This window comes from Pseudochaenichthys georgianus, chromosome 19, assembly GCF_902827115.2.
Source record: "Pseudochaenichthys georgianus chromosome 19, fPseGeo1.2, whole genome shotgun sequence".
NCBI classification, from domain to species: Eukaryota; Metazoa; Chordata; class Actinopteri; order Perciformes; family Channichthyidae; genus Pseudochaenichthys; species Pseudochaenichthys georgianus.
The window spans coordinates 473,490-488,173 of record NC_047521.1 but is presented as its reverse complement, the minus strand read 5'-3'; the positions used below and the strand labels follow the sequence as shown (position 1 = coordinate 488,173).

Genomic DNA, 14,684 nt, shown 5'->3' with positions numbered 1-14,684 from the left:
TGGATGTTAAGATGTGTTTTACAATTAGAGCTAGGGAAGTAACAATAGCCTCCTAACAAAATTAAGGTTAAGTTAATGTTAACGTAACGTTGTAAGAAAGCAAAACGAACCTTCAAGAAAGCTTTTACTCTCAGACTGGGTGAAATTGTGCAGTGTTGACTTTTAGCGCTTTTCCCAGTAGACAGCGCTGTCAGAGCGGTTCTATGCTGGTTTAGCTGGCCAGGCTGGTCTTGAACCAGCATGACAAGCCTGGCAAGCTTGTCCAGCCTGGTAAAACAACTAAACCAGCCTAACACCAGCTAAAACCAGCAACCATCTTAAGCTGGTCTAAGCAGGGTAGTCATTGGTCAATGCACTGCCTGCTGAAATAAGTGATACGATGGGCTCGTAAGAACTCAGATGCTCGATTCCGTTGCTTGGTAATATTCTTTATTGTAAAGAAACCAAAGCCATCAATAATTACTTCTAGGCTCTACTCTCCTACTGGGTAATGTAACAGATCTCTGGCAAACAGGCATAGATATAACGACAACACAAGATGAACCAACACAAGACAAAGGGAGAGAAGGACTATATACACATTAGGTAATGGGGCACAGGTGGACACAATCAGGGGCGGGAACAACAATCAGTCTAGCAGGTGCCACACGGACAGGAAGTGCCGACACCTGGAGAGAGAGAGTAGAATAATTAACCTCATAAGACAGATAGACAAACACTAAAAACACAACAGCTAACAGGATCCTAGCGCTAAAACCTTACAATAAGGAGAATAAGAAGGGGGCTATATTTCCATCAATTCTAGAAGAGACAGCTGGACATAAAGACAGACATTATGGAGAAAAAACGATTGTGTTTGCTGTGCTACTGCTGCTGCTGGGGTGCACGTGGACCATCCAGGCAGACGTTGATGAGGATGAGGTGACTGGCTGACCTCTTACTAAACATTATGTTGGTTACATGTACATTTCTGTGGAATATTGTATGGCTGTTGGTTCTTTATATTAATGATCTGCTGTGCAAACATTTAGAACGTGTTTTACCCTTATCTTGAAACATGTTGAATTGAATGTTTAGTGGAATATTTGTATAAAGGTGTTCAAATGTCTTGTCTGACTGTCTTTGGCTCGGAAACAGGTGGAGAAACCTGTGAATACGACTGTGGATCCTGCACACGTGGAAGACTTCAATCCCTTTTCAAGTATGCCCAATATAACCTTGTTCAATGCAATAGGTAATAGATTAGTTTATTTACCCCGGTACACTTGATGTGCAGTGAGGCTAACTGAGTGCTGTATGGTAGGACATTAGAGATCCTGAATCTGATGTTAAAGTACTAACAAATGTTGTCTTCTCCTTCGTGTTCTCTCTCTCCCTGCAGAGGACTGTAAAAAAGCACCAGAACACGGGCCTTGTCAGTCATTGTTAATCATTGAAAGGTACTTCTACAACCCCTCCTCAATGACCTGTGAGATCTTCTCCTATGGCGGGTGTGGGGGCAACCTGAACAACTTTGAAGATAAGGCAAAGTGTATGGAGAGTTGTCACACTGCAGAAGATGAGGATGATACAAAAAATGGGTCTGATTAATTGTCCCATGTTGCTTTGAAAACACACACCAATTTAGACTGCAGCTGCCAAGTGTTAAACACTGTGTGAATGTTATCTGTCTCAGCGTTTTGACTGTCTGTATCACGATAATAAAGTTTAACATTTTACTTGTGCTGTTTTCTGTTTTTTAAGTATATTTTATTTATTTAACCTGGATCAGTAACAGCATTAAAATGCTTTACAAAATATTATTTAATCAGGGAACGGCCTGAATCAATAAACATATTTGGCATTGCTCTAAAGAACCAGTGTGGCAGCCTATCAAAAGACCATTTTTTAAAAATTGTCAAGAATGGTCCTGCTTCATGAAACAAACCAAACAACAAATGTGTCCTTCACAAGTAGGGCTTCATATGTTTAAACTAGGGCTGTCAAACGATTACAATTTGCAATCAGATTAATCACAGCTTAAAAATTAATTAATCATGATTAATCACCATTCGAATTATGTCCAAAATATGCCATTTATTTATGTATATTGTTGTGGGAATGTAAAGATAAATGAAAGAAGGCGGATATATCCATTTAACATACAGTAGGCCTATTTATGTTTAAACATTTGTATGCGTGTCAAAATGAAAGACAACCGACACACCTATCAATCATCAAACCGTGGGGTCTTAATTCATTACGTGTTGATTTCTATCAACGGGGGAGTACTTCAGGAAAGTCGACAGAGGGGGGGGGGGGTCACAGTGTGTGAACTTGTGATCAGCTGTTTTAGCGCAGTTCTCCAGTGAAGGGGGGGGGGGGGGGAGAGAGAGAAAGTCTCCCTCCGCAGCCGGTTGGCGTAGTTTTGGCACAAGTCCGTTGTACAGACCGACGTTAACAGCAGCCCTGTCTGTGCACACGGAGACCGACTCTGTCGTCCGGTGATCGAACCGCCTTCTGAAAAAGCTTCACAAGTACTGTTATCTGTGTGTGATTTTTCTAGCGTTCAGGAGAGAAGTTTAAAAAAGGAGACTAAATGGAGTCTCTGAGAAGGTTCAAATTGGTACTTTAATTAATAAAAAGCGTGGTAATGTCACAAACGGAATATAGTCCGAACAGAAATACAGCTGTGGTTCTGGCTCTGGTAGTGAAGAAAAGAGGCCGTCTCCTCAGGTTGTGCTGAATATATATCCTCTGCTGGCTCCTCCCTGCGGGCCGGCTCTCAACATCCGTTGTTACGCATATCAGAGGATAAAGACATTGTACATTCAATATATATCTAAACACGCCTTTTCTCTTCCTTAACTCTTTCATGACTTTTCATTTAACACCTTCTAAACGCTGTAATCAATACAGGAAATACTTCACAGCAGTTTGGTTTCCGGTCAGTCTGAATGTTGTCACATGCTAACCACATCTGTAAACAATAACGTAATCAAATAAACTGTACCTTATCCAACAATAATAATATCTCAACGTTTATAGTTGTAGTGTTGAAATCAGTAGGTTTCGATGTGCAACATCATACCATATTGGTGCTAAATTCACCTCTATAGTAAATGGTATATATATATATCTATAATCACTATCAGGAGTCTAACCAAAGAATATGTCTCTCATAATTGTCACAAGTTAGACACTTTTATTATTGTTTGTTTGATGCCTCATCTAAACTCTCCTGTCATTTCAGATCCCGCTTTCCTCCAGGCCCTTGTAATCAGCTAATTTCCCTCACCTGGTCTCCTCAGCCCTTCCCCTCACCTGTTACTCATTCCCTCATCACTCCACAGTATTTATACCACCTCATTATCAGTTGTCCTTTGCCAGATTGTCTTGTCGTTTCCGCCAAGCTCTCCAGTGAGTGTTGTGCTCTAGTCCCGAGTTTTGTCCTGCCCAGTTTTTGATTCCTGCCTGCCTGTCTGACGGATTTACTGGTTTTGACCCTGCCTGTCCTTGACCTGAAATAAACTGAACATTACTATATACTGGTTGTATCTGAGTTGTGCTATTGGGTTCTGATCTGTACCTGTGATCGTGACAATAATAGAAAACACAGAACCACTTGTTGACACTGAGTCATCAACAATCTGCTCGTTCATTTCACAAATGAGTCGAGCTTGAGGTTTTATACACTGTAAAAATATCCACCGTGAATTCACAATAATTACCTGGCAACTTGTTGCATGACTTTCACAGTAAGGTTCACAGCAATTTACTGTGAATATCTTCACAGCAATGTATTGTAATTTCACATCCATGATATTACAATGCATTGTTGTAAAGGTACAACTGTAACTTCACAGCTTCAATTACTGTGATATTACAGTATGTTACTGGGGAATAACATCATTTTGTTGTACATTAATTACAACAAGGGCCTGTACTTTTACATTTCTATTGTGAAAGTACTGCAGGAGTAGCCAGTAATTTACTGTGAATTTACAATGTGTACTGTGAAAGTACTGCAAGAGTAGCCAGTAATTTACTGTGAATTTACAATGTGTACTTATATTTACAGTAAATTACTGGCTACTCCTGCAGTACTTTCACGTACTGCAGGAGTAGCCAGTAATTTACTGTAAATATACAAATCTAAATAATACGATAATATATTGTAAATTTGACTGGGATTGTACCATAATTCAATCAGCTCAATCAACAAAGAAAATGCCCATTTTAACTTTTATTACTCCATTGAAGTGCAAAGTACATTTTACAGTGTTTTGGAAATGTTGTTATGGCCCCAACCTCTAATCCGCGGTAGTGGCTTGTGCTGAGACCCGCAACATGAAAGAATACACACAATAACCGGTACTTGGTAACGAGCATTTATTGATAATCAGCCGTTTGCTCACACAAGCGAAATGGGAAACAAAAAGAGGTCTGGAGGACTGGCCAAAAGGAACAAACAGAAGGAGGGAACCCGAGCCAGCCACACCACGGGCCGTAGGACCCAGAACTCCCCCGCCTAACCAAAAATCAAATATAAACCCTATGGGAAACAAAATAAAGCCGCGAAAACTGGACTACCAGGTCCTCCAGGCTAAACATAAACACATCTGCAAAGAGGTGTTCTAAGGACAGTGTCTCCGGCATTAGGATAGGTGAGACATCCTTCTCCTCCAGCTTCTCTTTATATATACACACACGGCTGAGTGGAATTTGGAACACCTGGGCAGAGGCGGAGTCAGGGGCAGACCAGGTGCACCTGGGCAGAGGCGGAGCCAGGAGCAGACCAGGTGCACCTGGGCAGAGGCAGAGCCAGGGAGACAGAAAACAAGGAGGGGAGAACTTAACACATGTCTACACGGACATCCACTCAAAGTCAACAATTGTTCTGAAGAATGTGCAGACATGGAGGTTTAAATTGCCATGCCTCTTTTTGGCTTTCTAGCCCGTCTCAGGATTAATGCCCAGGATGCACCTGAAAACAATAAGCCAAGACAACAATTTCAATTTTACATAGATGTATATGTTGCCTCATTTATTTTAAGGCACATGCAGCGGTGCCCCTTTCAATTTAAGTAAAACCTGCACCAAAGAAAGACATTTGTATTTAAAGCCAAGCAAGAGCGATAAAAGCAAGAAAATCACTTAATTTGTTGTGTTATCACAGAGGATGGTCTGAATACAGTATTTTACGATGAAATAATACAGTAACATGTTGTGAAATCCTGGTAATCATTGATCCTGTACATTCACAGTAATTAACTGTGCCTGTATTGATTTCACTGTGACATTCTAAATTACAGTGTTATATTGTGAATATTACAGGTAAAGACTGTAAAGTGGTAAAACAGTAATTTATTGTAAAATATTACAGCTAAATATTGTGAAATGATGGTAATATTTTACAGTGTATTCATGAAGACCGAATGGGGAGGAGAACGCTGTATATTTTCTGTCATCTTCATGCAGTCCGACATTGTAGAACCCTGACGTGAGGTCCATTGTGGAAAAGAACACATTTCCACCAAGCGCAGCAAGGGCATCTGTCTGATGGTACAATGGATGTGCATCTTTTACTGTTCTTGCGTTCAACCACCTGAAGTCATTGCAGAGGGTAGCTTGTCATAGTGGCATGGCGGAACAAGCCTGTATGGAAGTCTGAAGGGCTTGTCATCAACCAGGTGTATTCTGTGCACAACATCCACTGCCTCGCCACAGTCCATTTTGTGCTTCGAAAATGTTGATTCATACTGCTCAATGATTTTCATCAGCTTATCTTTCCACTCGAGAGAGACCTCACAAGATGAGAGGTCCAAATCCTGCAAACCCATGTCACTCAACACGCGGGACATCTCCTCCTCTGACCTTGGCTCAGGTGACGGGCTCTGTGTGTACTGTGCACTGGATTGGATGCCGCCCGCATCATCACCAGAACCCCCTCCATTAACCACATCACCCCTGTTCTTCAGCAACTTCACTGGCTCCCCGTCAAATCCCGTATCGTTTTTAAGATTCTGCTCCTCGCCTTTAAGGCCATCCATAACCTCACTCCTCTGTAGCTCTCCGACCTCCTGCACATCAACACACCCATCCGCACACTCAGATCTTCTGCTTCCCTCAGCCTCACTGCACCCCCGTTCCGTTTAACCACCATGGTCTAGAGCCTTCAGCCGCTCTGCACCCCGCCTCTGGAACTCCCTCCCACCTGACATCCGCAACACTGACTCTCTCCCCATTTTCAAATCACGCCTCAAAACATATCTCTTCACACTCGCATATCCACCCTGATCGTTATCCATCACACATCCTCTGTTTTATTTATTTGATTTGTTATATACTGCATTGTCTTGTTTATGTTTCTTATGCTGGTGTTAGGTATTGTGTATCTTGTTTTTATGTGTTTGTACGGCGACCTTGAGAGCCTTGAAAGGCGCCTATATAAAATAAATGAATTATTATTATTTATTATTACATGCAGAGTTGCATATAGAGATGTCTTTGTTCCTAATGTCTGGTATTGATTAGATGGAAGCGCGGGAATATAGGCCACTCCTTATGGATATACAGACCATGTATTTTATCTTATGTCTTCAGAGATTGCTAGGTTGCCCCACATGCAAGTGTGACTATGCTGTGTGATCTCCCCGGCCGTATTATACTCTTAATAAATATCAGTGTTTGACATTCAGAACTCCTGCTCATCCCGTGTCTCTCTGAGTCCTGACTTTCCATTGCAACAGAAGTTTCCTTCACAGTGACCACCACAACCAACTATGACAAAGTCTTCAGCTGATTTCCTTTCCATGTTAGGGACAGATTGTGAAAGTTTTATGTCAGCTGCCTCACTAATTGTGCATGCCATAGATCCACTGTCCACTAATGCTTTGAGAGCATGTCCATTATTGGTGGTCACAGCTGTGTGGAATATACTATCAGTCTCTGGGAGTCTTTGCAGCCTTTGTACAATCACTGTCTTATTTGATGGCACCATGCTGCTGTAGGTGTCATACAATGTTTCACAATCATCAATGTCTTTCATATCCAAGGTGGGAGGCTCACTCACATCATCTGCACTATCCTCCCTCTTGCACATATCATTCAGTTTCCCTGCTGGTTGTAGTGAGGAGGACGTCTCCCCTCTGGGCAGTCACGTCTTGGGTGGCCAGGTAAGTGACACAGGAAGCAACGTCTGTTCTCTCGACAGTGTATGAAAGCAGAGTGAGAGCTGTCATTACATATCGAACAAGGCATGTCCATAAAGCCCTCAATCTTTGGTGGCTTGTTGCTAGTATGTTGCCTCCTATTAGCTTGAGCATACTCAGGGGCCTGAAGCAACACCTTCTCCAGCATGCCAATCAACCTCTCGAAAGCGGGGTGTCCTGGCTCACAGCTTGTGCCTGTTTGGGAATGTCTGACACTAAAGCAGCATTAGTGCTCACCTCCAACACACTCTCACTCCATAATCGTCCAGGAGTGACGTTTGGCCAGGGTCCCGTGGCGTGCAGTTGTGACGCTCCTAGGCTCCTTCAGCATCATAAAGGGACGCACATAGCTTTCAACTGATTGCAATGTATTCCCTTCTGCGGCCGGATTTGGCACTCATGGAACCACAGCATTCGTTTGTGTCGGCTGCCCTTAAAGGCAATGTGAGCGTCCATTCCCATTGGATAACGGAGAAGTGTACACCCGGAAGTAAGTATTCCCCTTACTGTCGATTGATTTTACAGTGATATCTGCACTACTCATCGACTAAAAAACACCAGATTATCCTTGTTAATTACACAACATTGATTGGTTTAAATTGTGTGCAATGCTTTTGTATTTTTCCCCTTCGATTCGGAGAAACAAATATTTTTTCGGAGTAAAGGATGGCAGAAGACACTACACTACCCAGAATCCCCAGCTATCGTTTGGCTACACCATGTGCTCTGTTTGACAAACCCCGTGATAGTCCTCAAGCTCTGTGATTGGAGAGTGTGCTCCGAGGGTTATGCCGAGCCTCGAACAGCACTTGAAATGGGATGGAACCACGGCAGACTGTCCAAACTGGATTTGAACGGGTCCACCGCGTCCCCCACCCCGTCCCCAGAACTACACATGCTGGCTATTCTGTTTCACAACATGTTCTCTATCTATGGCTATACTGGGAGTTGTAGTTTTAAAAGACATTTTCGTATTTCCCATAATAAGAAGTTGCCAGTATTAAACTGTGTACATCCCTGGAGGTTTAGGGGATAGGAAACACTCACATTTAAAACATATAATTAATAAATGGGTGAAAATTGCTTGTGCCCATAATGGGCAGCATTAATATATATACACACATGCCAGCTAAGGTCAGAAGAGCTTTATTTAACAGCTGGTCTTATGTTTGTGACCCCTGTTGTTAATTGATAACATTACATTCATTGATAAGCCTGAAACATGCACTTGTCAAGGTTCAGAAGCACATTTTGCAAATATGGCAGTAGCCATCAATCAGCTTAAGATAAGATATACTTTATTGATCCCAAGTTGGAACATTTGCGTTACATCAGTTGTAACAGTTGTAATGCAGTGGTGTTTATTTGTAAATCATTTAGTATAATCACACAAATTCTGTGTTTTATATTCAACAATTCTGTGTTCTTTATTTATTGATTGTTCAATACCTGACAAGGCCGGAGATGAAATATCTACATACATCTTATAAGAGTATAATACATTATGTATAATATCAGTTAAAATAAGTGCTTCAACATAGTGAAATATTGATAGATGTCTTGTAATGCACTATTGAGGAACCTGCGACCCAAGTTTTTCATTCAATGCAGAACTACACCACAGTTGTGTAGGCCTATGATATGTCAATAAACCTTAGAAAATCTTGAAATCTTGAAAGGGATGTGCAAAATAGTCATTATATACAGTCTTTAATGAACTATTAGTAGAGAATAACGAGTAATGAATATACTTTATAGGGATCGTATTAATATCTAATAATAAAAATAATGAAATTCAATAACATGCTTTAACCACTAGGTGTCCCTTTATATCAGCTGTGCACCTTTATGGTGTAAATACAGCCTATCTACCAATTGGATCAAATATAAAAGTCAGCCGAATTAGTGTTGATACTGCAAGGAGACGTATTGTGTGAAAAGAAATGTAAGATGTTGTTTAATGGCTGATATATTTATGATCCACGTCACTTTTTCAGTTCCTCATGTTTGTCTAGAAGTCTTCTCATCAGGGCTCTATAAATACAGAACTACGGCAGATATGTACTATTTAATGCAGCCGAACCGTGTATTACAATGCCGTTATGTGATGACTTTCAAAGAGAAAAGCAAGCACACTCGGAATAAAGTATTATTTTATTGTTTTTAAATGTTTTCGGTCTGTTTCCGGTATTTGTTAATGACGATGTGCTGTGAGATGTGAGACTGGAATTGCACAGGGGAAAATAACGTATCTTTAGATGCGGATTTAGTTAAACTAATACGTTTGCGCTGTGGACCAACACTATACATTGACGGGGAAGGGACTAGCAATAAAGAGAACACCATTAAACAGTTACACAACATAACAGAAATAATATCGATAGCAGCGTCCCTAGCAATCACCTTGGTAACAATGAAAACGTGCTATGGACGCAATTTCCTGAAGTAATCTTCGTAATAACTAGCAAACTAAAGATCATGTAGATCCACTGCACACATAATCTGAAATAACAACTCATATTTCTCGCATCAAATGACATCAAAACGCATTTTAATGGCCAAACCAACTTTAAAATAGGCATTTTCCACCGAGAATAAAACGAAGTTCGGCCATTTTTTTTTTTTCTGCAGGGAGAATATTGAAGATCACGTTACGTCAAACAGAGCACATGGTGTAGTCCAAACGATAGCTGGGGATTCTGGGTAGTGTAGTGTCTTCTGCCATCCTTTACTCCGAAAAAATATTTGTTTCTCCGAATCGAAGGGGAAAAATACAAAAGCATTGCACACAATTTAAACCAATCAATGTTGTGTAATTAACAAGGATAATCTGGTGTTTTTTAGTTGATGAGTAGTGCAGATATCACTGTAAAATCAATCGACAGTAAGGGTAATACTTACTTCCGGGTGTACAATTCTCCGTTATCCAATGAGAATGGACGCTCACATTGCCTTTAAGGGCAGTCGACACAAACAAATGCCTTGCTTCCATGAGCATCAAACATGAGCAGAACTGACAGGAACAAAAGTCCTACATTATTCAATTAAAATAAAGAAGTAAAAACAATAAGTCTGGCTTGATATTGAGTAAGAAAAAGGTTGATAAACGCTGTGAGAATGGATCTGCGGGTAGCATTCGCTCGTGATCTCAAGTCGTCTACAACATACGTTTAGGGAGCTATATATGGACATCCCGGAAAGTTGAAAATGTACGCTAACATTCTGAACAGTGGATTTCCATCTTACAGTTCTTTGCTTGATGGCTGGAAGAAGCACAGCATCGGAAACATATCTGATTTTGTCTCAGATAAGCCTTACGTTCTTGCAGAGACTTCTCCCAGGAATAACCTGCATTTTTTGAGTGGGTGAGGTTTTTTGTGGATGGGACACTATTTGCTTGGGTCTGTAATGGTCTTTTCAGCACTTGGCGATTGTTCGGAGCTAACCACTTCTGTCCTGTGGACTGTGATAGGCATTTTTTATTTGTCGTGTTTTTCCAGAGGCTTGTCTGCTTTGAAGGTTGTGATGGTGGGTGGAACCATAGACATGAAACTGGGGTCATTTCTCATGTTGGCCTCATCTTTAACCTGTTAAACCCCAAGGTCCCTGCCGGCAGGGACCCTGTTTTTTTTTTCACGACACTGTGTCTCAGGGGATCTTAATATTTAAGAACCTATTAATGTGTTATACCAGATTAACGGGAATAATCTCAGCTAACTGACGATACAAACCATTTTTACCAAAACAAAACACAAGTCTCATAAGAAGCATCTAAATGACCCCTTAGCGAAAAATGCTAACGGACATTGGCACAGAACTCAAGATAAAAGTACCCTTATTACTTATCGTAGCTACACATACAAGATATCCAATTAAAGCTGAGGTTCCACAGATTATTTAGGTATATAGTATCATCACTGAGTGATCCGAACTCGCGACAGGGGAAGCAAACACAGACATCACAACACGTACCTTTACGGAGCTTCTAGGGAGATCGTCTTACCGTAGCTGTCAATGTGATCAAAAGACGTGTTCAATGGCATTAAAACGAGAAAAAACGCAGCTGAATCGGTTAATCCATAGGTTTTTAACGTCTCTGTATAAAACAAATATTTCATATATAATCCATAATTCCATTTTTATGTAAAAATCGCAGAGCAAAAGTTAGCTGCCTATTGGTAGCCAGAGTGGCTGCTGCTTCCGGTCTTGGCTATGCGGAAGTCTAACACACACACATTACCAAATAAGGACTAGCTGGGAGTTCCCCTCGATTCCATTGGCTCTGACGGTTAGAAAGATATGTCACATGTCAAAATCCAGCAAGGGGGGCCAGAGATATGGAAAATCCACCCAAGTGGCCCCAGAAGAGGGTTTTTTTTGCTAAATCTGTCTAAAAAGGTCAAATATCACTTGTTTTGCATCAATCTTGATACAGGGTACTTATTATATGTTGTACTTTGGATTCCTAATGCTTTTAGTCTACTAACCCATCATCCAAGGTTAGTTTTCACTATAAGTACAAAATATATTTTGGACAGACACTATAATTTACAGTTTTTTACCATGTTCAATCTGAATTTTCTTTCAAATAAAAAACATCTATATTTATTCTGACTTTTCTACATCCAACTCACAGGTTTATCATTACATTGAGAAAAAAGATTATTAATTTAACCCTTTTAGAAGGGAAGATATGGTCATTAGTGTGAATGCTGTTTACAGCATTCCACATCTTCAAATATGTATTAGTGTGAATGCTGTTTACAGCATTCCACTATAGTACTTTGAATCTTTATTCTTCCCCTTAAACGTATTATTTCAGCCAATACTTTGGCTCTCCATAACTTCAGCTTATTTTCAGCTACAGAAGCCATTCAAATATTAAACTATTCAGCCTGTTCAGGAATTGATGGGAAACCTTCAACTTTTTAAAAGTATTTCATACTTTTTGAAATATTCAGCTTTTTTAACTTTTTTTAGTGCGAATGCTGTTTACAGCATTCCACTATAGTACTTTGAATCTTTAATCCCCTTATTATTAGTGCAAATGCTGTTTACATCATTCCACTATAGTTTTTCAAATCTTTATTAGTGTGAATGCTGTTTACATTCAGATGCTATTTACATGCTATTTACTATTTCAAAATATGTCATACTTTTTGAAATATTCAGCTTTTTAAACTTTTTTTTTTAACATTGAAGTCAATGGGAGATGCCTTCAAATCCTGTTTTCCTACACCTTGCGCCAAATGCTACTCCTTCCACATACGTTTAGCTAAACACTTCATTCAAACTTTCAAATGACCACAAGACCTTCAGCTATTCAAAATTGACTTTTTGATATCTTTTACACTTTTTGAGATATTGAACTTAGTTTGGAGCTTGGTAGAGAGGCCTTTTTCAGATTTTAACATTAGAGTGGACAGAGCAGCTTGTTAAGTCTAGAGTGCTTTGATCTCAAAACAGAGTGGAGCGGTGCTTAAAATTCTCCCCCAAAAATGTTTTAAACTTGCCATACTTCCCAAACCCTACACTCCTCAGACATATTTGTTCATGAAAAACGTAGGAAAACCTCTCCTAGGTTGGAAAAAAAATAAAAATAAGAAAGAATATTAAACAAAATGCCTCTTGAGGGCATGAAGAGAGAACAAGTCCAGCTCGCTCCCAATTGATTCCCATGTTAAATTGTTCCGGATATTTCTTCAGAGCAGAGAGAAGTACACTTTAGATAAACTGCTCCCATCTCCACATTTTACACACAAAACCCAAAAAAAAATTCAGTTCATTGGGGTTCATTGGGGGTTCATTGGGGTTCCCTGATGCTCACGGTCTGGTAATTTGTTTATAAGACCCATACTTTTTGAACAGGTGGCAAAATTGTCAGATATAATCCCCAATGCATTCTTATGGGACTCAGTGCTGCAGATAGTTGTCATGGTGTTGGTAGATTGGAGCCACACACGTGAGTGACATCATCCAATCAGAGCAGACACCATGGAAACCCTTGATCTCTGGGTTTACACACACAGGTGTTTGTAAACATTCAATCACTACTACTTACATTTAATATCTTTATTTAACTCCTTCAGCCTAATTTCAGCTGCAGGAACCATTCAAATATTAAACTATTCAGCCTTTTCAACACATGATGGGAAACTTTCAAGCTTTTCAAAATATTCAGCTTTTTAAAGTGTTTTTTTTAACATGGAAGTTATTGCAATGCATCACACACACACACACACACACACACACACACACACACACACACACACACACACACACACACCAGGGTGGGTGGAGGGGGTCCGGAGGACGGGTCTGGGCTGACAGCCCAGGGGCAAAGCAGAGGACCAGGAAGGGATCTCGGGCGGACGGCCCGAGTTCAAAAAGGGGAGCCGGTGTTAACCGGACAGTAACCAGAGCCGGTGGGACAGTTGTCGGCAAGATTCCCCACGGAAGAGGACAAGGAGTTGGCAGGACCCCCGGCGAGACATGTAATGTCGAGGCCTCCAACGAAACAGGACACAGGGTTGGCAGGACCCCCGGCAGGAGAGTAGTCGGCGGGGCCTCCAAAGGCACAGGACATAGGATTGGCAGGACCCCCGGCAGGAGAGTTATCGGCGGGGCCTCCAACGGCACAGGACACAGGACTGGCAGGACCCCCGGCAGGAGAGTAGATGGCGGGACCTCCAACGGCACAGGACATAGGGATGGCAGGACCCCCGGCAGAAGAGTAGTCAGCGGGGCCTCCAACGGCACAGGACACAGGGTTGGCAGTACCCCCGGCAGACGAGTAGTCGGCGGGGCCTCCAACGGCACAGGACACAGGGTAGGCAGGATCCCCGGCAGAAGAGTAGTCGGCGGGGCCTTGAGAGGTGACTTGAGAGGGAACTCGAGAGGTGACTTGAGAGGGAACTCGAGAGGAGACTCGAGAGGGAACTCGAGAGGAGACTCGAGAAGAGACCTGAGAGGGAACTCGAGAGGAGACTTGAGAGGGAACTTGAGAGGAGACTCGAGAAGAGACTCGAAAGGGAACCTGAGAGGAAACTTGAGAGGGGACTTGGGTAGGAACTTGAGAGGGGACTCGAGAGGGGACTAGAGAGGGGACTTGATGGGTGACTTGAGAGGTAGCTTGAGAGGGGACTTGAGAGGGAAGTCGAGAGGGGACTTGACATGGGTCTTGAGAAGGAACTTGTGTCGGTCGGTACGCCGACAGGACACGGGGAGCTGGCGTCGGCTGGAGAGCCAGCAGGAGACGAGGTGCTAGAGTCGGCCGGTACGCCGACAAGACTCGGGGAGCTGGCGTCGGCTGGGGAGCCAGCAGGAGACGAGGTGCTGGAGTCGGTCGGTACGCCGACAGGCCTCGGGGAGCTGGCGTTGGCCGGTACGCCGACAGGACTCGGGGGGCTGGAGTCGGCCGGTACGCCGACAGGACACGGGGAGCTGGAGTCGGCCGGTACGCCGACAGGACACGGGGAGCTGGCGTCGGCC

At 42.1% G+C, this 14,684-nt stretch overlaps 1 protein-coding gene across 1 annotated transcript; it reads left to right on the top strand.

Moving 5' to 3' along the window:
* The first annotated feature begins 240 nt into the window (after positions 1–240).
* On the top strand, positions 241–1,718 carry LOC117465204 (kunitz-type serine protease inhibitor kunitoxin-Phi1-like). The gene is made up of 4 exons (XM_071206860.1): positions 241–270; positions 712–921; positions 1,138–1,201; positions 1,382–1,718. Exons 1-4 carry the CDS (start codon positions 241–243, stop codon positions 1,588–1,590), a joined length of 513 nt encoding a protein of 170 aa, XP_071062961.1. The 3' UTR covers positions 1,591–1,718.
* The last annotated feature ends 12,966 nt before the right edge of the window (positions 1,719–14,684 follow it).